Source organism: Loxodonta africana, chromosome 14 (assembly GCF_030014295.1).
Source record: "Loxodonta africana isolate mLoxAfr1 chromosome 14, mLoxAfr1.hap2, whole genome shotgun sequence".
In the NCBI taxonomy this organism is placed as follows: Eukaryota; Metazoa; Chordata; class Mammalia; order Proboscidea; family Elephantidae; genus Loxodonta; species Loxodonta africana.
This window is the reverse complement of record NC_087355.1, coordinates 69,224,617-69,249,114: the sequence shown is the minus strand read 5'-3', so window position 1 is coordinate 69,249,114 and position 24,498 is coordinate 69,224,617. Positions and strand designations below refer to the sequence as shown.

At 39.0% G+C, this 24,498-nt stretch overlaps 1 protein-coding gene across 1 annotated transcript in view; it reads right to left on the bottom strand.

Moving 5' to 3' along the window:
• Positions 1–19,962: 19,962 nt before the first annotated feature.
• COLEC10 (collectin subfamily member 10) overlaps positions 19,963–24,498 on the bottom strand; it is a 59,946-nt gene continuing 55,410 nt past the window's right edge. Inside the window, exons 5-6 of the mRNA XM_003408158.4 lie at positions 24,034–24,129; positions 19,963–20,679 (exon numbers count right to left, since the gene is read on the bottom strand). Coding sequence (XP_003408206.1) covers positions 20,288–20,679; positions 24,034–24,129 — 488 coding nt within the window. The 3' untranslated portion in view covers positions 19,963–20,287. The remainder of the gene's footprint in view (positions 20,680–24,033; positions 24,130–24,498) is intronic.

The following is a 24,498-nucleotide window of genomic DNA, read 5'->3' as shown; positions in this document are numbered from 1 at the left end:
TCCATTGTCTTTGAGAGTTTCATCTCACTCCACCTTCTATTTTGCTTTAATGCTTTCCTGTTCAATTTGAGGTTCGTGTCTTATTGCCTTACATCTGATTTCTACAATTCTGTCCAATTCTTTATTCTGAAGCTTTATTTGGTTGTTGTTATTAGGCTGTTGAGACTATTTCGACTCATAGCAGCTCCATGTGACAGAGTAGAACTACCCCATAATGTTTTCTAGGCTGTAATCTTTATAAGAGCAGGTAGTCAGGTCTTTCTCCTGTAGAGCCTGTATTAATCCTGACTGTGTACTACTTTCTACCCTTCTGCTTTCCAAGCTCTCCCAACTACCTTATCTTGGTTCCCAGAATCCATAATAGGCCACCATCAGTCTCTGCGTGTCAGAGAGGAGAGTTTGGACTTTACTTTCTGTGCTAGATATACTTGTTTGTTCTTCTAGTCCATTCTTGTATTCAGAGCCTCAGGAGGCTGAACTTTATAGACTACAGCAACTGGATTCTTTGCCCTCCGGCTTCTGACTGGGCTTGGTGAATAGGCTCCACTTGTAGAAGAACAGAGGGCAGCAGGGGAAGGGAGTCAGCTAATGATCGCTTAGCTTCCCTACCTGCTTAACTGCAGGCTGAGAGTGGCTGTTTTCTGACATCTACAGCCACAGTGTCTCTCAGGTAGCTCTCATATTTATCTATCTCCTGGTATGGTAACACATCTCTTACTTTGGCCTTATGGGCCGTGCTATTACTGTTCCACTTTTTACCATCACTTGATGGTTTCTTTTAACTCTGCCTATCTTTTGTAAAAAGCCCCCTTTTTTGACTCTCCTCAGTGACCTTATTTATTTGTGTCATCTTTTTTGCATCAGAACCCTGACTGAAACACCTCTAGTTCTTAGAATGCTGCTCTGAACATAGTAGGACCCAATGGCAACAAGAGACCTTGCATTGTAATCCTGGACTCACCATCTATACGGTAGTTATGGAGCACATATATACTTACCATGTATTGCCAATACGTGGGCACTTTGCCCTAGTGATACAAAGATGACTATGGCATCATGCTGGCCCTCCACAGAACACTGAGGTAATGCTATGACAGAACATGTAGAGCTGTGCTGAATGGGAGCTAAGGAAGGAATGCCTGAAGGGCTTTGGGGAGCTGGAAATGTGTGAATTGAGTTTCACAGGACTCCTGAAAGGTTGCTAAGCAGATAACAGGGGACAATACACAAAGGCTACATATGCACATCAGAGAGATGAAACTTTAGCAGAAATTTCTAGTACATGAGTAGATTTGGAGTTGTTTCCCTGAAGGGAGTGGAAAATGATGGGGCTAGAAATGTAGGTAAAGGCTATAGTCCCATTAAAACTTATATTACAGAGTGCTTATTCATTCATCAGATATTTAGATTTTATAGTATGTTATAGTATGTATTTGAGGCTTTCTTCTGTAGGACTATAGGACTCAGATAGATGGTCAGAGGCAAGACTTCTGAGATTATACCTTATTCTATAGTGTCAACTTCGGATGTAATTTTTTTATATATAATTAAAAAATAAAACTAACTCAAGAAGAAGAAAAAAATTCTATACAGTTAAAACAGGCTGAAATAAGCTAGTTTCATATGAAGCTGAAGTGGCAAAGTCACACAGAAGAAAGGATTACTTCACCCATATTTTGACCTTATATCCTTAGTGAAATACATTATAAAAAGATTATTATTATGAAATGTTTGCTGATGAGCGTGTCTTGTTCATGTCAAAATATGATATATAAAACTATACCTGACTCAAAAAATATCTATTATTTATTGAAATCAGGCACTGTACCAGGTATTTTTGCCTATGTTATCTCATTTAATTATCACTACAAGCCAATGAGATGGGCATTATCATATCCTTTTTACAGATAGGGACTCACTACCATTCTCTCTTGCTCTTTACTCTGATGCTTTCTTTGGACTGTCTGCAATGATCTGCTTGTGTACTGCTTGATGCCCTTCTAATTTCCAAGCTCTCCCAACTACCTTATCTTGGTTCCCAGAATTCATTATAGGCCACCATCAGTCTTTGCTTGTCAAAGAGGAGAGTTTGGACTTTACTTTCTGTGATGGATATATTCGTTTGTCCAAATGGTTAATGGGTTTGCTTGCTAACCGAAAGTTTGAATCCACCAAGACGCGTGTCGGAAGAAATGCCTAGTTATCTACTTCCAGAAATTAGCCAGTGAAAGCCTCATGGATCACAAGAGAACAGTGTTTGGCACACGTGCTTTGGACATACCACCAGGAAGGACCAATTGCTGGAGGAAGACATAATGTGTGGTGAAATAGAGGGCCAATGAAAACAAATGAGTCCACTCAAGTGATGGACTGGCACAATAGCCACAAGGAGGGACTTGAACATACTGGAAAATAGTGATGATGATGCAAGACAGGACAGCATTTCATTCTACTGTACACAAGGTTGCTATGAATCAGAGTTGAATGCAGCTATCTATCTATCTATCTATCTATCTATCTATCTATCTATCTATCTATCTATCTATCATCTATCTATCTATCTATCTATCAAGGAAAAGACTAGGAACTCAGACCCATTTTTCTGATTTCAGGGCTTATTCATCTAGATGTATTACAAAAACAGACACCACATCATTAGTGTCAAAAATAGACATAAGATGAGATTGGGAACCAGACAAGGATGCCCTTTATCACCACTCTTATTCAACATTGTGCTGGAGGTCCTAGCCAGAGCAATTAGGCTAGATAAAGAAATAAAGGTATCCAGACTGGCAAGGAAGAAGTAAAAGTATCTCTATTTGCAGATGACATGATCTTATACACAGAAAACCCTAAAGAATCCTCAAGAAAACTGCTGAAACTAATAGAAGAGTTCAGCAGAGTATCAAGATACCAGAAAAATCTATAAAAATCAATTGGATTCCTCTACGCCAACAAAAAGAACACAGAAGAGGAAATCACCAAATCACTAACATTTACAGTAGCCCCTAAGAAGATAAAATACGTAGAAATAAATCTCACCAGAGATGTAAAAGACTTATACAAAGAAAACTACAAAACACTACTGTAAGAAGCCAAAAGGGACCTACACAAGTGGAAAAACATACCTTGCTCATGGTTAGGAAGACATAACACTGTAAAAATGTCTTTTCTACCGAAAGGGATCTATAAATACAATGCAATTCCAATCCAAATTCCAATGACATTTTTTAATGAGATGGAGAAACAAATCACCAACTTCATATGAAAGGGAACGAGGTCCTGAATCAGTAAAGCATTACTGAAAAAGAAGAACAAAGTGGAAGGCTTCACTCTACCTAATTTTAGAACCTATTTTACTGCCACAGGAGTCAAAACAGCCTGGTACTGGTACAACAACAGGTACATAGACCGATGGAACAGAATTGAGAATCCAGACATAAATCCACCCACATGGATTTGTTGATGTTTGACAAAGGCCCAAAGACAGTTAAATGGGGAAAAGACAGTCTTTTTAACAAATGGTGCTGGCATAACTGGATATCCATCTCCAAAAAAATGAAACAAGATCCATACCTCACACCATGCACAAAAATGAACTCCAAATGGATCAAAGACCAAAATATGAAGTCTAAACAGTAAAGATTATGAAACTAAAAATAGGGACAATGTTAGGAGCCCTAATATATGGCATAAACAGTGTACAAAACATTACTAACAATGCAGAAGAAAAACTAGATAACTGGGGGCTCCTAAAAATCAAACACTTATGCTCATCCAAAGACTTCACCAAAAGAGTAAAAAGACTACCTACAGACTGGGAAAAAGTTTTTAGCTATGACATTTCTGATCAGCACCTGATCTCTAAAATCTCCATGATACTGCAAAAACTCAACTACAAAAAGACAAATAACCCAATTAAAAAATGGGCAAAAGATATGAACAGACACTTCACTAAAGAAGACACTCCGGTGGCTAACAGATACATGAGGAAATGCTCACAATCCTTAGCTATTAGAGAAATGCAAATCAAAACTACAATGAGATTCCATCTTACTCCAACAAGGCTAGCATTAGTCCAAAAAACACAGAACAATAAATGTTGGAGAGGTTATGGAGAGACTGGAACACTTCTACACTGCTGGTGGGAATGTAAAATGGTACAACCACTTTGGAAATCAATTTGGAGCTTCCTTAAAAAGCTAGAAATAGAGCTACCATGCAATCCAGCAATTCCACTCCTTGGAATATACCCTAAAGAAATAAGAGCCTTTACACAAACATATATGAACACCCATGTTCATTGCAGCACTGTTTACAATAGCAAAAAGATGGAAGCAACCAAGGTGCCCATCAATGGATGAATGTATAAATAAATTATGGTATAATCATACAATGGAATCGTACACATCGATAAAGAACAGCGATGATTCTGTGAAACATTTCATAACATGGAGGAATCTGAAAGGCATTATTCTGAGTGAAATTAGTCAGTTGCAAAAGGACAAATGTTGTATAAGACCACTATTATAATAACTCGAGAAATAGTTTAAACAGAGAAGAAAATATGTTTTGATGGTTACAAGAGGGGGGAGGGAGGGCGGGTGGGAGAAGGGTATTCACAAATTAGGTAGTAGATAAGAACTATTTTAGGTGAAGGGAAAGACAACACACAGTACAGGAGCGGTCAGCACAACTGGACTAAACCAGAAGCAAAGAAGTTTCCTGAATAAACGGAACACTACAAAGACCAGCGTAGCAGGGGCGGGGGTTTGAGGACCATGGTTTCAGGGGACATCTAAGTCAATTGGCATAATAAAATCTATTAAGAAAACATTCTGCATTCCACTTTGGAGAGTGGCATCTGGGGCTAACGAGCGGCTATCTAAGATGCATCAATTGGTCTCAACCCACCTGGAGCAAAGGAGAATGAAGATCACCAAAGACACAAGGTAATTATGAGCCCAAGAGACAGAAAGAGCCACATAAACCAGAGACTACATCAGCCTGAGACCAGAAGAACTAGATGGTGCCCGGCTACAACTGATGACTGCCCTGACAGGGAACATGACAGAGAACCCCTGAGGGAGCAGGAGAACAGTGGGATGCAGATCCCAAATTCTGGTAAAAAGACCAGACTTAATAGTCTGACTGAGACTAGAAGGACCCTGATGGTCATGGCCCCCAGACCTTCTGTTAGCCCAGAACAGGAACCATTCCCAAAGCCAACTCTTCAGACAGGGATTGGACTGGGCAATGACATAGAAAAAGATGCTGGTGAAGAATGAACTTCTTGGATCAAGTAAACACATGAGACTATGTTGGCATCTCCTTTCTGGAGGGGATATGAGAGGGCAGAGGGGGTCAGAAGCTTGCCAAATGGACACAAAAAGAGAGAGTGGAGGGAAGGAGTGTGCCGTCTCATTAGGGGGAGAACAATTAGGAGTATATAGCAAGGTGTATATAAATTTTTGTTTGAGAGACTGACTTGATTTGTAAACTGTCACTTAAAGCACAATAAAAAAAAACTTTTAAAAAATTGACATAAGAAAGTCATGGACATCTTCTATTGACGGTACTAAGGTGGATGTGCGTGTCTATATGAGCCAGTGGGCTCAGCATTATACCATTTTGCCCTGATGAATTACTTTGCACCTGCAAAAGTTAGAAAATTATTGTCATCATGGATGAAGCCACATTTCATTCATAAAATTAAATAAAAACAACATATCCTATTACATAGACAACAGTCATAAAAAAGAAATGCTAGGAGTCATTTAAACCTGCTGGGGAATATTTTTTTCCAGTTTAAATTAATATTTCCATAGCAGAGGGAGCTGATTGATCTCTGAATCTCAAACAAAAGGACCTGATGGCATTTCTGCTTGGGACCAACAAGACCGTGCTTTCCTCCAGCAGCGCTCACAGGGCCGTTAAGAGAACTCTGGGCTCTTCCTCTTCCCATCACATGCCATCCCATGATCATGTCACTCCTAAGCCCAGAGGACCCCAATTATATCATTTTGCCCTCTTGCCATCAGAGCGGTTGCTTCTCAAGGTGCATTTTCCAGAACTTCATCAAGCTTGACATTAAGAGTTCTCAGCCAGAACCCCATGGAGCACTCTATCACTATTAGAATCATTTCCTTTATGTGAGGTTGTATTTTTCCTTACACTCTGCAGGACAGAAAAAAGAATAGTCTTCCAGAATTCGTGATGTATCTATTTGTTGCCTTTGAGAAATGAAGGAAACACTCCCAAGTTTTAAACTTATGATGGAGGGATTGGGCAACAGTATGTTTTTGCACAGTTCTTCTTCTTGGCCATGCATACATGAACAAGTGCATTCATTGCACCCATTGACAATAAGCTCAGAAAAGTCAAGTGATTCATGAGAAGTCACACAGAACATGAGAAGCAAAGCCATAGCTGAAATTCTGGACCTTCCAAATATGCACATTATTACATGGTAAGACAGAACAGAACAGTGTGCTGGTTAATGATGCACGCTCTAGATCAGACAAATTCCAGCAGGGTGAACTTAGGGAGGTTATTTAGTCTCTGTGCTTCAATTTCCTTATGGGAATAAATTTATAGATATAAAAAAAAACTTCATTTCCTCCTAAAAAGGAGGTAATAATTACATATGCCACATAGGGTTGATTTGAAGATTAAATTAAAACCATGATTAAAATATTTAGCATAATGCTCAAGTAATATTAGTTATTACCATTATTCTGACTGCTAGTGTCCTGCCACCATTGTTGATCTTGATGCCTCAACTCTCCATCACAGGAAAGCTTCTTGAGGGTGTTTTGTAAGTACACTATCTACTTCATTGTGGTCCATTTCAACCCATCTCTGTTTTGTTTTTTGCTCCCATTACTCTACTGACACCTCTTTTTCTAAGCTGCTTTATCACATCAGGTTGATGAATCCAATATACTTCTTTTAACCTTTATTTTTACTTGAAGTCTTAGAGACAGTCAATAAAGCTGACTATTGCTTTCCTCTTGAAACATTCTCAGTCTTCTTTAAGGATCCTTCCTCTTTCCTGCTCCCCAACCTCTAAACATTGATTATCTGCATTAACTAACAACCAGTGCTGTTGTGGCTATTTGTCATTAGGATGCTATGAAGCAGTGGAAGCAACATATGCTATTTTACCCTCTTTAAAACTTCACTGATAAATCACCCCATGTCCTGTGCACACAAAACTGTGATCAGTTTAAGAAAATCAAGTGTGGCATTCATGAAACAAGTGTGAGGAAAAATTCTCAAGTCAGGTGCACACTAGTAGTTAGCATTAGAAATGGGAGCGAATCCACTGAAATTAGAATCAGGGATGTTTCAGAATCCCAACTACGCAGATTATTTAGAAGTAATTACAGACAATTTAACAGTAAGGATTTCCAGCATAAGGAAATTTTCATACTGAGCCCAGACATCAAGTAATCTCTGTCCATATGGAACTAAGGGCTTGTTTGTGGAAATCAAAGGAACATCACTTTTCTTCACGTATAACTTCACCTTGAAAACAGTAAATTAAAAATTCACAGGGACATGAGTGGATGAGGCCAGAACATTAGTGCACATCTGGCTAGTGAATCTTTGAAAATGTAAATCAGACAGAAACTTCTGACAAAATCCATTTTAAAGAGAAGCAGTGATGTAATGTCCTCTACCCCAATAAGATGATTTGAGGAAAGAAGAACTTAGATTTTCTCTTCTGCACTTTCAAAGGTGGAGACACACCATATGTATTTATTCCCCTGCCTTATTCATTTTATAAAATCTCTCTTTTCAAAGGTAATTAGTGTTAGAAAACTCAGAGGAAATATTTCCAAGCTTATTCAGAAAATGTCCTTTTTAATATTTCATTCCAGTGTCTCAGAAAGTATCGTGAGATATATCAGCTCCTTTTTTTTTTTTTTTTTTTTCTAGACTCTGTTCTAAGTCCTAAGGTCTTTTAGGGAAAGGTCAATGTTCCTATTCTGTGGAAGAGAGAATTGTGGTACTTTTAAGTGTCTGTACAATAATCTTTGATAGGAGGTGGGGCCAAGATGGCAGAGTAGTCAGACATTTCCTGTGGTACCTCTTACAACAAAGACCCAGAAAAACAAGTGAATCAATTATATATGACAATCTAGGAGCCCTGAACATCAAAGAAAAAGTTGAGGAGCAGGGGGAGGGAGAGACAGTTCAGAAGCAGTGGGGAATTGCCAGACTTGACCTGGCTGGCACCCTGCAGGCTGGATCAGCTGGCTCACATGGGCTGAGGCAAACAGTAGCACTCAGGATGTGTTTTCCACATTGCGAGAACCGAGTGATGGAGAGCCTGCTCAAGACTTCAGAACCAGGGAGATGCAGTGCTGAATCAATGAAATTAAAGTACAAGCCTCTAACCTACCATGCAGGATCAGAAAAACCTTTCCACTCTCTGGGAAGTACCTCTCTCCCATTTACCTGCCCCTTACCCGCTCTGCTCAGAGTCCCAGTCTGGCTTCAGCAATTGCTGCATGCCCTGGGCCAGAAGTAGGTACATCAGATACCCCAAGCCATTCTCTGAGCTTTGGAGAAGGAACAAATTAACAAACAGGGAAAAATTATCTGCCAGCTCCCTTAAGCTGGAAACTCAGGGCTTGCACAGCCCCTTGGCCTAGGCACAGGCATAAGGGGTCCATAGACTTTGAGTGCCTTTCACTCCCGCCTAGACCTGTGTGGGCCCATTTCAACAGCATATGCCCTCATTAGCATAATACGACAGTAGATACCTGAAGTCTATTTCCAACTGCAAAAGCTAAGGGGGAGTATAAGATTTCTGACATTTGACACTGACCTGCCCATTAAGCAGAGTCCTCACCTACCCCTGACGACTGGTGGCCCCACCCACTCCACCTACCCACCTACAATGGGGGTCCAAGAATAAATGGTGCCTCCCAATCTTTATAGCCAACATTATTGGGGGCCCATAGTCTGGCTGCAAAACTTACCCACCTATGCACTCTGGGGAACAGGGACATACCTTCTACCTGGGCACTCAGGGGCAGCCGTCAGCCACCTGCCTTGCTCAGCACATGACCTTCCACTTCAGCCAGATATTTGTGCCTACTCCAATCACCCCTGCCCATCTAGGACTGTAGGTGAGAGCCTGCACCACGCACTTGGTTACCAACGACCTGGACACCTGAGCTGAATCCACACAAGAAAAGTAAACAGACTCCTGGACTTGCATACCTCCTAACAGCTCTAACCACCTGGTGACAGGACATGAGAGCTTCAAAGATGCCAATAATCAAAGTAGCTCATACGACCAATCTATTTGGGCATATCAAAACAAGAAGCTAGAACAGAGTAAGCAAACATAAAATTAATAAATATAATAACTTATTGATGGCTCAGGGACAACAGTCAATATCAAATCACATACAGAAGCAGATCATGATGGCTTCAGCAAGCTCCCAAAACAAATAACCAAGAAACCTCCCAGAGGAGGATAATTTCTTGGAATTACTGGGGTAGAATTCAAAAGATTAATATACAAAGCTCTTCAAGAGATCAGGAAGGAGATCAGACAAACACAGACCAAGCCAAGGAACACACAGACAAAGCAACAGAGGAACTTAAGAGGGTTATACAAGAGCATAATAACAAATTTAACAGTCTGTAAGAATGCTGTCTCTCTATGACAGCAAACAGAAATCCAAAAGATTAACAATGAAATTGCAGAACTAAACATCTCAATAGAAAGGCATAGGAGCAGAACTGAGGCGATGGAAGTCAGAATTAGCAAGACTGAAGATAAAGCACTTGATACCAATTTATTTGAGGAAAAATCAGATAGAAGAATTAAAAAAAATGAAGAAACCCTAAGAATTATGTGGGACTCTATCAAGAGAAATATTCTACAAGTGATTGGAGTGCCAAAACAAGATGGATAACAGAAAATACAGAGAGAATTGTTGAAGATTTGTTGACAGAAAACTTCCCTGATGTTGTGAAAGATGAGAAGGTATCCATCTAAAAAACTCATCAAACCCTACACAGGGTAGATCTCAAAAGAAAGTAACCAAGACATATTATAATCGAACTTGCCAAAACCAAAGATAAAGAGAGAATTTTAAGAAAACAAGGGATAAACAAAAAGTTATCTACAAAGGAGAGTCGGTAAGACTAAGCTCTAACTACTCAGCAGAAACCACGCAAGCAAGAAGGAAATGGGATGACATATAAAGCCTTGAAGGAAAAAAAAAATGCCAGCCATGACTTATATATTCAGCAAAACTGTCTCTCAAATATGACAGTGAAATTAGGGCATTTTCAGATAAACAGAAATTAAGAGAATTTGTAAAAACCAAACCAAAATTACAAGAAATACTAAAGGGAGTCCTCTGGTTAGAAAATCAATAACATCAGATAAAAACCCAAGACTAGAACACAGGACAGAACAACCAGGTATCAAGCCAGAAAGGGAAGTCACAAAAATAAATCAAAGCTAAAACACTGAAAATAGGGAAACAGAGACATAAATATACAAAAGATGACAACATTAAAACAAAAAAGAGGAACTAAATAATGTAGTCATAGAACTTTCACATGGAAAGGAAGTCAAGGCGATATCAAGATATAAAAGATTGGTTTAAACTTAGAAAAATAGAGGTAAATATTAAGACAACCACAAAGGAAACTAACACTCCTACACATCCAAAAAAAAAAAAAACCAAGACAAACATACTCAGCAAAAAAAAAATCAACGGCAATGAAAAAGATGAAAAGAAAATACACAAAGAAAAATGATTCTGTACAGAAAATTAAGTGGAACAAAGAAACTGTCAACAACACACAAAAAATGGATCAAAATGACAGCACTAAACTCATATCTATCAATAATTAAGCTGAATGTAAATGGACTAAATGCACCAATAAAGAGGCAGAGACTGGCAGAATGGATTAAAAAGAAAAATGATCTGTCTATATGTTGCCTAAAAGAGACACACCTTAGATTTAAAGACACAAACAAACCAAAACCCAAAGGATAGAAAACTATGTATAAAAGCAAACAACAATAAAAAAAAAACAGGAGTGGCAATATTAATCTCTGACAATATAGACTTTAAAGCAAAATCCATCACAAAGGATAAAGAAGGACACTATATAATAACTAAAGGGTCACTACACCAGGAGGACATAACTATAATAAATACTTACGTACCCAATGACAGGGCTCCAAAATACATAAAACAAATGCTAATAGCACTGAAAAGAGAAATAGACAGCTCCACAATAATAGCAGGAGACTTCAACACACCATTTCTGGTGAAGGACAGAACATCTGGAAAGAAGCTCAATAAAGACACAGGAGATCTAAATGCAACAATCAACCAACTTGATCTTACAGACATACACAGAATGCTCCATCCAACAGCAGACAAGTATACTTTTTTTTCCAACGCACATGGAACATTCTCCAGAGTAGACCACATATTAGGCCACAAAGCAAGCCTGAAAAAATCCAAAACATCCAAATATTACAAAGCATCTTTTCTGACCATAAAGCCATTAAACGTAGAAATCAATAACAGATAAAGCAAGGAAAAAAAAATCAAATACATGGAAACTGAACACCTTGCTCAAAAACTACTGGGTTATTGAAGGAATTAAGAATGGAATAAAGAAATTCCCAGAAGAAAATGAAAACACATCCTACCAGAACCTTTGGAACACAGCAAAAGCAGTGCTCAGACATCAGTTTATAGCAATAAATGCACGCAGCCAAAAAGAAGAAATGGCCAAAATCAAAACATTATCCCTACAGCTTGAACATATATAAAGAGAGCAGCAAAAGGAGCCCGCAGGCACTAGAAGAAAGCAAATAATAAAAATTCGAGCAGAAATAAATGAAATAGAGAAGAGGAAAACAATTGAAAGAGTTAACAAGACCAAAAGCTGGTTCTTCGAAAAGATGGACAAAATTGACAAAAGAAAAACAGGAGAGGAAGCAAATAACCCAAATCAGAAATGAGATGGGCGATATCATAACAGACCCAGCTGAAATTAAAAGAATCATAACAGAATACTATGAAAAATTGTACTCCAACAAATTTGAAAACTTAAAGGAAATGGGCAAATTTCTAGAAATTCACTACCTACCTAAACCAACACAAAGGTAGTATAACTAAACAAACATATAACAAACAAACAAAAAAAGAGACCGAAGAGGTAATTAAAAGACTCCCAACAAAAAAAAAGCCCTGGTCCTGATGGCTTCACTGGAGAATTCTACCATACTTTCAGAGAAAAGTTAACACCACTACTACTAAAGATATTTCAGATCACAGAAAAGAATGGAATACTCCCAAACTCATTCTATGAAGCCAGCATAACCCTGATACCAAAACCAGGTAAAGACAACACAAAAAAAAGAAAATTACAGACCAATATCTCCCATGAACATAGATGCAAACATCCTTAACAAAACTCTAGCCAATAGAATTCAATAAAATATCAAAAAAAAAAAAATTCACCATGACCAAGTGGGATTTATACCAGGTATTTTATGCAGAGATGGCTCAATATAAGAAAAACAAGACATGTAATCCATCACATAAATAAAACAGAAGACAAGAACCACATGAGCTTATCAATTGATGCAGAAAAGGCATTTGACAAAATCCAACGCCCATTCATGATAAACCCAGACTCCAGTGCCGTGGAGTCGATTCCGACCCATAGCAACCTTATAGGACAGAGTAGAACTGCCCCATAGAATTTCCAAGGAGCGCCTGGCGGATTCGAACTGCCAACCCTTTGGTTAGCAGCTGTAGCACTTAACCACTACGCCACCAGGGTTTCCAGTTTCATGATAAAAGCTCTCAGCAAAATAGGAATAGAAGGGAAATTCCTCAACATAATAAAGGGCATTTATACAAAGCAGATAGCCAACATCATCCTAAATGGAGAGAGTTTGAAAGCATTCCCCTTGATAACGGGAACCAGAAAAGAATGCCCTTTATAACCACTCTTATTAAACATCATGCTGGAGGTCCTAGCCAGAGCAATTAGGCAAGAAGAAAAATAATAAAGGACATCTAAATTGGTAAGGTAGAAGTAAAAGTCTCCGTATTTGCAGAAGATAAGGTCTTATACACAGAAAACCCCAAAGAATACACAAGAAAAGTACTGGAACTAAAAGAAGGGTTCAACAAAGTATCAGGATACAAATAAACATACAAAAATCAGTTGGATTCCTCTACATCAACAAAAGGAGCTTCGTAGAAGAAATTATCAAATCAATACCATTAACAATAGCCCCCAAGAAAATAAAATACTTAGAAATAAATCTAACCAGAGATGTAAAAGACCTGTACAAAGAAAACTACAAGACACTACTGCAGGAAACCAAAAGAGACCTGGAAAAAAAAATTGGCTACAACATATCCAATCAGTGTCTAGTCTCTAAAATCTACAAGATACTGCAAAACCTCAACAACAAAAAGACAAATAACCCAGTTAAAAAATTGGCAAAGGATATAAACAGGAACTTCACCAAAGAAGACATTCAGGTGGCTAACAGATACATGAGAAAATGCTCAGAATTCACCATTAGAGAAATGCAAATCTACAAGGAGATACCATCTCACCCCCAACAAGGCTCGCATTAATCCAAAAAACATAAAATAATAAATGTTGGAGAGGTTGCGGAGAGACTAGAACACTTATACACTACTGGTGGGAATGGAATATGGTACAACCACTTTGGAAATCGATTTGACACTTCCTTAAAAACCTAGAAATAGAACTGCCATATGAACCAGCAATCTCACTCCTTGGAATATATCCTAGAGAAATAAGAACCATCACACAAATAGATATATGCACACCAATGTTCATTAAAGCACTGTTCACAGTAGCAAAAAGATGGAAACAACCAAGATGTCCATCAATGAACAAATGGATAAACAAATTATGGTATATTCACACAATGGAATGCTAAGCAGCACTAAAGAACAATGATGAATCCATGAAACAACTCATAATATGGATGAATCTGGAAGGCGTTATGCTGAGCAAAATTATTTAGCCGCAAAATGACAAATATTGTATGAGACCACTCTTATAAGAACTCAAGAAAAGGTTTAAACACAGAAGAAAACATTCTTTGATGGTCACGAGGGTGGGGAGGGAGGGAGAGAGGAATTCACTATATAGTAGATAAAAATTATCTTAGGCAAAGGGAAGGACAACACACAATACAGGGGTAGTCAGCACAACTGGACTAAACCAAAAGCTAAGAAGTTTCCTGAACACAACCAAACACTTCAAGGGACAGAGTAGCTGGCGTGGGGTCAGGGACCACGGTTTTGAGGGAAATCTAGGTCAATTGGCATAACAAAGCTTATGAAGAACATGTTCTGCATCTCACTTTGCTGAGTGGTGTCTGGTGACTTGAAAGGTTGTTAGCATCCATCTATGATGCATCAATTGGTCACAACCCACCTGGAGCAAAGGAGAATGAAAAACACCAAAGACACAAGGAAAATATCAGCCCAAGAGACAGAAAGAGCCACATAAACCGGAGGCTCCATCAGCCTGAGACCAGAAAAACTAGATAGTGCCCAGCTACCACCAATGGCCACCCTGACAGGGAACACAAGGGAGAGTACCTGACAGAGCAAAGTGTGGTGCAGAACTCCAATTCACATGAAAAGACCAGGCTGAATGGTCTGACTGAGACTGGAGGAGCCCCAGAAGACATGGCCCCTGGACTCTCTGTCAACCTAGAACTAAAAGCATTCCCAAAGCCAACTCTTCAGACAAAGATTAGACTGGACAATAAAACATCAAAAAATACTCATGAGGAGTGTGCTTGTTAGTTTGAGAGATACCTGAGACTAAATGGGCAGCTCCTGTCTGGAGGCAGGATGGGAAGGCAGAAAAGGATAGGAGCTAGTTGAACAGACATGGGAAACCGAGGGTGGAAAGGAAGAGTGTGCTGTCACATTATAGGGATTGCAACTAGGGTCATATAACAATATGTGTATAAATTTTTGTATGAGAAACTAGCTTCAGCTGTAAACTTTCACCTACAACACAATAATAATAATCTTTCATCAATGCCCAAGATTGAGGTCCTGGAAAGTACAAAGACCAGCAAAAGCAAAAATAACAAGATGATAGAAAACAGGGGACTTGGGAAAAATTTCTTGTTAAATATAAACATTTCCAGGAAGCATTCACTTTGGAAACACCTGCTTTTCCTCGTAAGCTTCCTTCAGAACTACCTTCCCCATGTTAATTATTTTGTGATCCACTATGGAAGAGTTTCCCACAATTTTACATAATATAGACTACGCTTCTTAGCAAAAAATCTTCATCTAGCTCTTATTGGATTGAATGTCTTTTGCAATTACATTTCCCCTTACTTTATTTTCTCAGGACTTAGAAAATGTTTCTGTGCCTGTCCAGTCTTTTCACACATGGTGATAGAGCTTATGAATACCCTTCCCTGGGACTGGCACCCTACCAATATATTGTGGGGTGGGTTGTACAGTTCTCCTGTCCCAAACACCCACCAACCAGGTTTGCACAAAGAGAAAGGATTAGTTATTGATAAATTCTTCTGTTTAAGGGTCCTAAAGTGAAAAATACATACGTCAAAGCATTATATAGATTTAAAATTTTATGGGTGTTAATTTGCAGTATCTCATGACTACGGTTGCCAACACGTTGATTAATTAGAGATTGATGTGCTCATATTCTAATAAATTATAAAATATCTAATTCACTTCTCCTCATTTCCTCTCTACCCTTCCTTATTTCATTATGAAAGAGACAATCTATGGCAAATCTGGGCTTCACTGAATGTCAGGTGTAGGTCACCAGGAAAAAAAATGAGGCAAAGGGACATTAGCCATCTGTCAATGCTCATTCACATAAAAGCACAACGATACATTCTATACTGTGAGATTGTGTGGGTGAGCATACACGTTGAGATGGGAACTTCTTGTTCACATCAAAATGAGTAAGCTGGCATGATGGGAGTGTTAATAGGTTTGAAGAGATGAGTCAATGTTACTTTTCAAAAAAAAAAAAAATGATGCTGTACTTCTATATAAATTCTCCCGTCCAAATTATTTCAGTTATGTCTTTAAAATTGTTATGTTGAAGAGGAAGTAGGTGTAAAAATAGGGTTATTTTATATATTCAATCCCTGACAATGGAGGGAGCCTGGGCCTTCAGTTGTCATGGGCTTGGTATTTAATGATCCTGAGGTGAGCCCTGTCTGTGAGGCTAGAAATCTTATCTGTCTTCTCCATTGTGTCTCTGGCCCTTATCACAGTGCCACCTAACATATATTAGATGCTCCATATTCTTTATTGAATTAGTGAGCCAATAAACTCTATTACTCACCCAAACTACAGCCTTCCCAGTTGTCCACCATGTTGACCTGAGTTATATATCTGAGCTTCTGATTTTTACTTCGTTCTCCTACAGACAATGGATATTTGTCTTCAGCCCTCTCAACTGGGCCTTACCAAATCGTCTACCTCTTACCAGCTTTCTCCCCAGAGGCTGAACTTGTCTACCATATATGCCCTTCTAATAAACAGATTTTAATATTCACATGTCTTTGATTATCATTCATACTCTACATCTGTGCCTCTTATGCCTCACCAATGCAATTTAGATTCATTGGATATGGTGTATCTCATGAAGTGTGTGGTGGCTTCACATATTCTTCCAGGAAAGGTTGCAGGAGGAATCCTACTCTTTGAAACCTGTCACCTTCTCTAGGAAGTAACCCAAGCAAAGATAAGTCATTGAGAGCTCTATTGTTATTATTATAATAATCATAATAGATATAATAATAGAACTTACAGTATAAAAAAACCAAACCTGTTGCCATCGAGTCAATTCCAGCTAATAATCATAATAGAAATAATAATAGAACTTACAGTATACACATTAAAAATTAGTATTTACAGGGCTTAGAACATGGATGCCAGTGAGAGCTGACTCTAGGCAATGTTTGCATTTAGTTTCCTACCTTGTCTTTCCTTATCCCTTTCTTTTCTAGGTTCTTGTTCTTGATCTTAGTTGGCATTCTACCCAAGGATACTGGCTTTGATATAGTGTCCTATTCTGTAATCTATTCAGCAGTTTTCAAAATGTCCTGTGTAACATTCTCAAAAGAGCCCTACTTGGAGCCAGTGGTACAGTGGTTAAGCACTCAGGTGCTAATTGAAAGGCTGGTGACTCAAACCCACCCAGCGGCTCCATGGTAGAAAGACCTGGCAATCTGCTTCTAGATTACAGCTAAGAAAAACCCTATGGGGGCAGTGCTACTCTGTTATATGGGGTTCTATGAGTTGGAATTGACTCAGTGGCACACAACAACAACAAGGTAACTAGTTTAGTAACCTGATAAATGGCAAACATACATCAAAGTCTTGTTATTGAGCTGAGCTGAGCTGAATAAGGTGCTAACGGGAGAGCTTGACTTCTGTGTATCCCAAATGATACTTCATATGGTTAGAGCTGTCAGGATTTTTCCCCAGAGGTAAGAAATGACAAGGTGATTATTTGGGCTTGCAGACCGTTTTATATGACTTAAAGTCTGTGTTAAAAAATTGGTTAGTTGCCAACATTTAAAAATATGAGGATAAAGTTCCAAATTCGGTCTTCTCATGACACATCAGAAAATATAGTGACACTGGGTTCTTCATGGCAGAAATAGCAGTGACTGAGGAGCAACTGGCTTCTTTAGAAGGGGAAGATCTGTCCAGGGTACCAACGTCCCTGCCTGCACCACTTTATTTATTTGTGTGCCCTTTAGGATCTAAGTTTGTGACCCTTATTGAACTCACAGATTAATCTAATTAAAAACTCTATTTCATAACCAGTTTGTCATGGGTAAAATCATGGACAGATGGTTTAAGGTGAACATATGCTGTTCATCTGTTTCTCTTATTTTATCAACCACTGTGCCAGCATTTTAAACAGCCTAATCATATGTCATAAACCATAACTGGAGCAGCAGTTTCTAAGGGGATAATCCAGAGTTTTGTTGAGCTGTTTATTTTTAAATTCCAAGTGAAAGCTACTTGGAGTTTTGATCTGCAGTTCAAGGTGTAATTTACCCAACTCTGTAAATGTGAGTTCCAGGAATGTTCCAAACTCCAGGTCTGATATATTCCTGTGGTGTCAAAGTACTAAAAAGGATATTCTGGCATGGGTTTTTTCCAGCATAGATTTACGAAAGGAAGAGTCTTCCATGAAATGTCACTATGAGTGATATGTTAGAGGTAAGGAGCAGGAGACTTGGAGACTTGTTGATATTGGTGATACCTACCAGCACCTACAAAAATCCTCACAACTGAACCAATAAACAACATCATGATAAATGGAAAAAAGATTAAAATTGTCAACAATTTCATTTTAATTGGATCCACAATCAACAGCCATGGAAGCAGCAGTCAAGAAATCAAACGAAGTATTCCATTAGGCCAATCTGCTGCAAAAGACCTCTTTAAAGTGTTAAAAAGCAAAGATGTCAATTTGAGGACTAAGGTGCACCTGACCCAAGCCATGGTATTTTTCAGTTGCTTCATATGCATGTGAAAGCTAGACAATGAATAAGGAAGACCGAAGAAGAACTGATGCAATTGAATTATGGTACTGGTGAAGAATATACCATGGACTGCCAGAAGAATGAACAAATCTGTCTTGAAAGAAGTACGGCCATGATGCTTAGAAGCAAGGATTGTGAGACTTCATCTCAGGTACTTTGGACATGTTATCAGGAGGGATGAGTCCCTGGAGAAGCACATCATGCTTCGTAAAGTAGAGGGTCAGTGAAAAACAGGAAGATCCTCAACAGGGTGGACTTACACAATGGTTGTAACAATGGGCTCAAACATACCAGCAATTGTGAGGATGTCCCGACACCAGGCTGTGTTTCTTTCTGTTGTCCATAGGGTCACTGTGAGTTGGAACAAACTCGACGACACCTAACAACAATATCACCATCTTCTAGACTTATCTGGATGCTTCATATGCCCCTCCTGTCATTCCCCAAGCATAAGGGAAGGAATGTTGATATGAATGAACCTAAGACAAGGATAAAATAGACCTATGTTAATAGTAGGGGGCAGTTTAACAGGGGGGACTATAAATAATATTGTCTGGGAACACAGTCTTTCTTTTTGCTCTTCAATTTCTAGAGTTCCCTTTTCCTAAAATCTGTGTATTTTATCCAGGAGACTGAGATTAAGGTTTGGGCCCACAGAAAGTGGACCAGAGTGATTGCTTGGTATACTTTTAGTGAAGGCTATAGACTGGAAGCACGAAATGAGTGTCTGTGGTTCCACATGGTCTGGAACAGTTCACTAGGCTAGAACTTCCTCATATAGAGGTTTGAGTTTACAGCATTTCTTTGTGCAAATATGGGGACCTTTTAAGTGTGACCATGGCCATGGTGGGTGACTGGTCAAAGAACTGAGAATTGTGGATTCAAAGATAGATACTATCTTGACATTACTAATAGAATCACCAGTTGAAAACCAGTTGTTGTCAAGCCAATTCTGACTCATGGCACCCCACACGTGTCAAAGTAAAAATGTGCTCCATAGTGTTTTCAATGGAAGTAGATCACCGGGCCTTTCTTTCCCTCTGGATAGCAGTCAAGCATGTTACCATTTGCATCACCCGGGGATGCCTTACAGAAAACCAAAAACCAAACTCATTGAGGTCAAATCGATTCCTACTCATTGCAACTCTATAGCATAGAGTAGAACTGCCCCATAGGATTTTCAAGGAGCAGCTGGTGGATTCGAACTGCCGATCTTTTTGGTTAGCAGCTTGAGCTCTTAACCACTTTGAGAAGACACTCTTGTATGTCTAGCTTTGGGCATGGTCCAGTTATCCTGATGGTTACCAACCAACTGTTCATTTATCCATTGGGTTTGGCTGAGAGTGCTTTAGGGCTCTAGGGACAGGTGGCAGAGCAAATGCAAAGAGAACTTATCATTTGAGAACATTCATTGAGACAACGGCCTTCTTGCACAACTAGTAATTCAAACTATCAGTGTCCCTGTAACCTGGTGACTTATTGGCTCAAAATTGTCACAGAAGACCATGGCGATGGAGATTCCAAACCTCTATTTAGCATTTCCTACTTGTCATGAGTCAGGATGAATTCAGTTTAATTAGGAAGAAATGAATGGACAAAAAACATTACAATGATAGTCAAAGGAAAATAACAAATGTGTAGCATGGGGGGAGTTAGTTACTTTTTCTTCTTGACAAACTCACAGACAAAGTACATGGTAAGATGGCACTCTGTGTCATTCCATCTGCCCGAGCTCAGCATTTCCACACAGTCCTCGTGACCATACGGGTCACTGGGCTCCCCCTCCTTCCAGTTGCTGTAGTTCTGCAGTGGAGTGTTGTCCGTAAAAACATACTGTCCCTCTCTCTCAAGGTCATTCACCCCAATGAACACCCGGAAGAAGCCACTCTTGGCAACATAGTCAGCAATGAGCGTGTTGGCAGCTTCATCCTTTGGCATGGCTAGCATTCCACCCCGGATCCGGCAGTGAGTCAGAGATTCCCTGTAGTTCTTCTCCTCTTGCACGATGTAGTAAAATTTCTCTTCTGTTTCCCTAATCCCTGCTATGACTTTGCAGGGAGGAAAGGAAGGATATGATTATGTATCTCAAAAGCAGGAAAATATATAATATTGCTGGATTTAAAATCACTTAGCTAACATTGAAAAATTATTTTGCATGGCCTTATTATAAGGTAAGTACTGGTTTAATTTTTTTCTCCACCTTTCTAGTTATCAAACGGAGAACAAACTTCTACCATTTGTCTTCCTGCCCCTTCCTCCTCAACTTCCAACACAGCAGATAGCTATATTGACAGAGATTTGTTCCATGAGCATCCACACAGCATGTCTCATTTTATTTTTTTCCATCCTAGTTTATGCTTTAGCCATACCTGCAGTCCCATGAACATGTCCTTTTCTCTCCTACCCCTGAGTCTCCATGCCTGGAAAGTCTTCTTGCTGATTCTCTACTTTGCAAATTCCACTTGTTCTTACGATCTCAGTGGAAGTGTTACCTCTTATAGGAATACTTCCCAATGCACTTGGACACAAATGCGGGCTGTTGTATGCTCTTCCCCTGTATCTCTGTTGCCCCTTCTACTTTCTCCTTTATAGCAAGCATCATATTCTAATCCTTTGCTTCTGAGTCTCTCCTAATAAACTATGAGCATCTTGAGGAAAATTACTGTGTCTTTTCCACACTGTAACCTCAGTTACTGGAACATTTCAGGGAATGATAAAAGCTTATTGAACTGATATGTGAAGAATATAGAACTTTACGCACTTTGGGTCCAACTCCAGGCTATAAATATGCACACACGCTGAGATGTCTACACATTCTTGCAGGTACATGAGAGAGACTGAACTCCTGAGTAAGCCTCAGGACAGAATTGGCAACTCAGAATCCTCCTGAGCTCACAATATAAGATCTACATATTGGGCTTCAGGGCCTTTATATAGACATTTTACAGTCCATAACTTTAATGAAACTCACAAAGAAATATGGGACCACTAAAATGTTAAGAGCTATTGTTCCATGTTAAATTTTTGAGGTCTGGTAATTCATGACAGTCCAAGTCATTTTGGAGAAGCCACCTTTGACATGGGCCAGAACTAGAGCTATAATTAGGGAGTTAATTAACATCAGGTGTTTCCTATGCCTCTTGTATTACAAGATGAGGATGCACACAAGATGGAATCTATGTCCTTCCAATAATGAACAACAAATATAGCTGGATTACAATACATGAAAATATAACAGAATGAAACCAATTATAACGGTAACTACAATAGCTCCTTCATTCCTACTGTCCCAGAAGAAAACACAAAAGTTCTTTCCACTTTAAGGGTTTTGGTGCTAACTATTATGGGAAAATGGGCAAGGAATAACAATGACTAATGTGGGGAAGGAAACCCTGGTGGTGTAATGGTTAAGTGCTACGACTGCTAACCAAAAGGTCGGCAGTTCAGATCTGCTAGGAGCTCCTTGCAAACTCTATGGGACAGTTCTACTGTGTCCTATAGGGTCACTATGAGTCGGAATTGACTCAGTGGCAAAGGGTTTGATAACATGGGGAAGTTGCAAAACTTACAGAAACACATAAAGCTCCTATTGATAAGTACTGTGGACAGAAAAGTCAGAGAAACTTGTATTCTAATCTCTGTTCCACTGCTCATTAGCTCCGAATCTGGGCAAGTTAATCTCTCTAAGCTTCAGTTTAATTATAGAACCTACATCATAAGAATTATGGTTGATTCCTGTTATTCATAGTAGACATGTCCTATGAAGTCGCCACAGACACTGAACTAGCAAATACTGAATCATTGCTCCTAGAGGAAACACAGGGGGAGGTTCCTGCAAGCCTCTGTTCACAATATTTTGTGTCAACTGATCAATACGAAACTTTGTTTTTCGTGTTCCTGTTTAAAAACACGTTCTTTAATATACATTGTTGATTCATTAACATTGAACTCATGGCCAACAGTGCTATAATTCATGCCTGGATGAAGTTTATCTAGCACACACATTTTCTCCGTATGGAACATCACAACCTTCTTGTACTTGGAAACACCAGACAGCACTTCAACATCATACTTTGCGACCATTTTGAAAAAGCAAAATTACTAACAAAAAATGTGAAAAATGCAAAAAGGAACAAAAAGCACTAAATAGACTGTGGAAAGGACAATCGTTTATAGCATGGGAACTGAAACAAGAAGGCAGAGCGTTGCCTTGTTCAGCTAGGAACATGTGTGTTGGGTAACTCAAATTTTTCGCCCCCTGTGCATGTCTGCGAATGGCCACAAAAGTATCTTGAGTATTGATTTTGGGGTGACAAATAGATTTTAGCGAGTAGGTGAATTCACAAATACAGAATCTGTGAATAACAGAGTTAACTGTATTAGAGGATTCGGTGAGATGGTATTAGGACTTGTGCACTATTCTAAATGCTTACGAAATTAGCTATTGTTATTATTACTTCTGTTTTCTGAAATGCTAGCTCTGTTTGACTCTTGCTGTCCCTTTTCATTTTTAAGGCACAGCTCACCAAACTTCGCCCTTTTCTCCATTCCCCTCTTTCTGGCAATGCACATATTTAAAAAAAAGAACAAAAGACAAAAACCCAAACCTATTGCTGTCAAGTAGATTCTGACTCATAGCAACCCTATAGAATGGAGTAGAACTCCTCCGTAGAGTTTCCAAGGAGCACCTGGTGGATTCGAACTGCTGACCTTCTGGTTAGCGGCTGTAGTACTTAACCACTATACCACCAGGGTTCCCTTTGCACATATAATAGCACACACTAAATAGGGGCACTGAATTCTAACAAAAAGACGTGACTTAATGGTCTGACTGAAACCAGAGGAACCCTGGAAGACACGGCTCCCAGACTCTGTTAACCCAGAACTAAAACCATTCTCGAAGCCAACTCTTCAGACAAAGATTGGACTGGACTGTAAGACATAAGATGATATTTGTGAAGGATATGCTTTTTACTTCAAGTAGATACCTGAGACTAAATGGGCAGCTCCTGTCCGGAGGGAAAATGAGAAGACAGAAAGGGACAGGAGCTGCTTGAATGGGCATGGGAATTCTGGGGTGGAAAGGAGTGTGCTGTCATATTATAGAGAGAACAACTAGGGTCACATAACAATGTGCGTGAATTTTTGTATGAGAAACTAACTTATGCTGTAAACTTTCACTTAAAGCACAATAAAAAAAAAAAAAAAAGTGTCCCTGACGTGTCTGGGGTATAAGCGGATAATCAGCACTTCGTGAAAACTTTAAAGTGGTGACAAAATCTCAATAGCTTTTGCCCAACCCAAGGTATTTCCTACTGGGGATGTTGGAAAACGGTGTTGAAAGTCACTAAAGAGATAAATATTATTACACAGCACAAAGAAAAATAAAATATGCTGCTCACCGTTCTTCACGAACTTCATAGATGTCTTTAGTCTAGCAACACTAATATCTAGTTGTCCAACAACTTTTCGGTATCTTCCACAATCACAGACAGTACCTTTTAAATGATAAAAACTGTGAATTTATGATGGAATACATGCAGGCCATTCACTTTCTTCCAAACACTGTCTTTTTCTAGTCTTGTTATATCTCTCTATGAACGGCTGTAGTTTTTATTTCGTGTTTGAAACACGGTTTCCAATTTACATTTTCTTTAGGAATTCAGAAAATACCTTCTTAAATATTTCGAATGGGCTAAAAGACAGTTTTTAAACTGTATTTTTAAAAAGAAGAGTAAATATGACAAACCACTGTATACACTTTATAGACCATTTGGCATTTTTGTTGAACACAGAATTTGTCTGTCCAATTTCAGAATAAAATCTTTAGGGTTTTCTTAATACATTTTTCTAACCAGTCTTCTGTT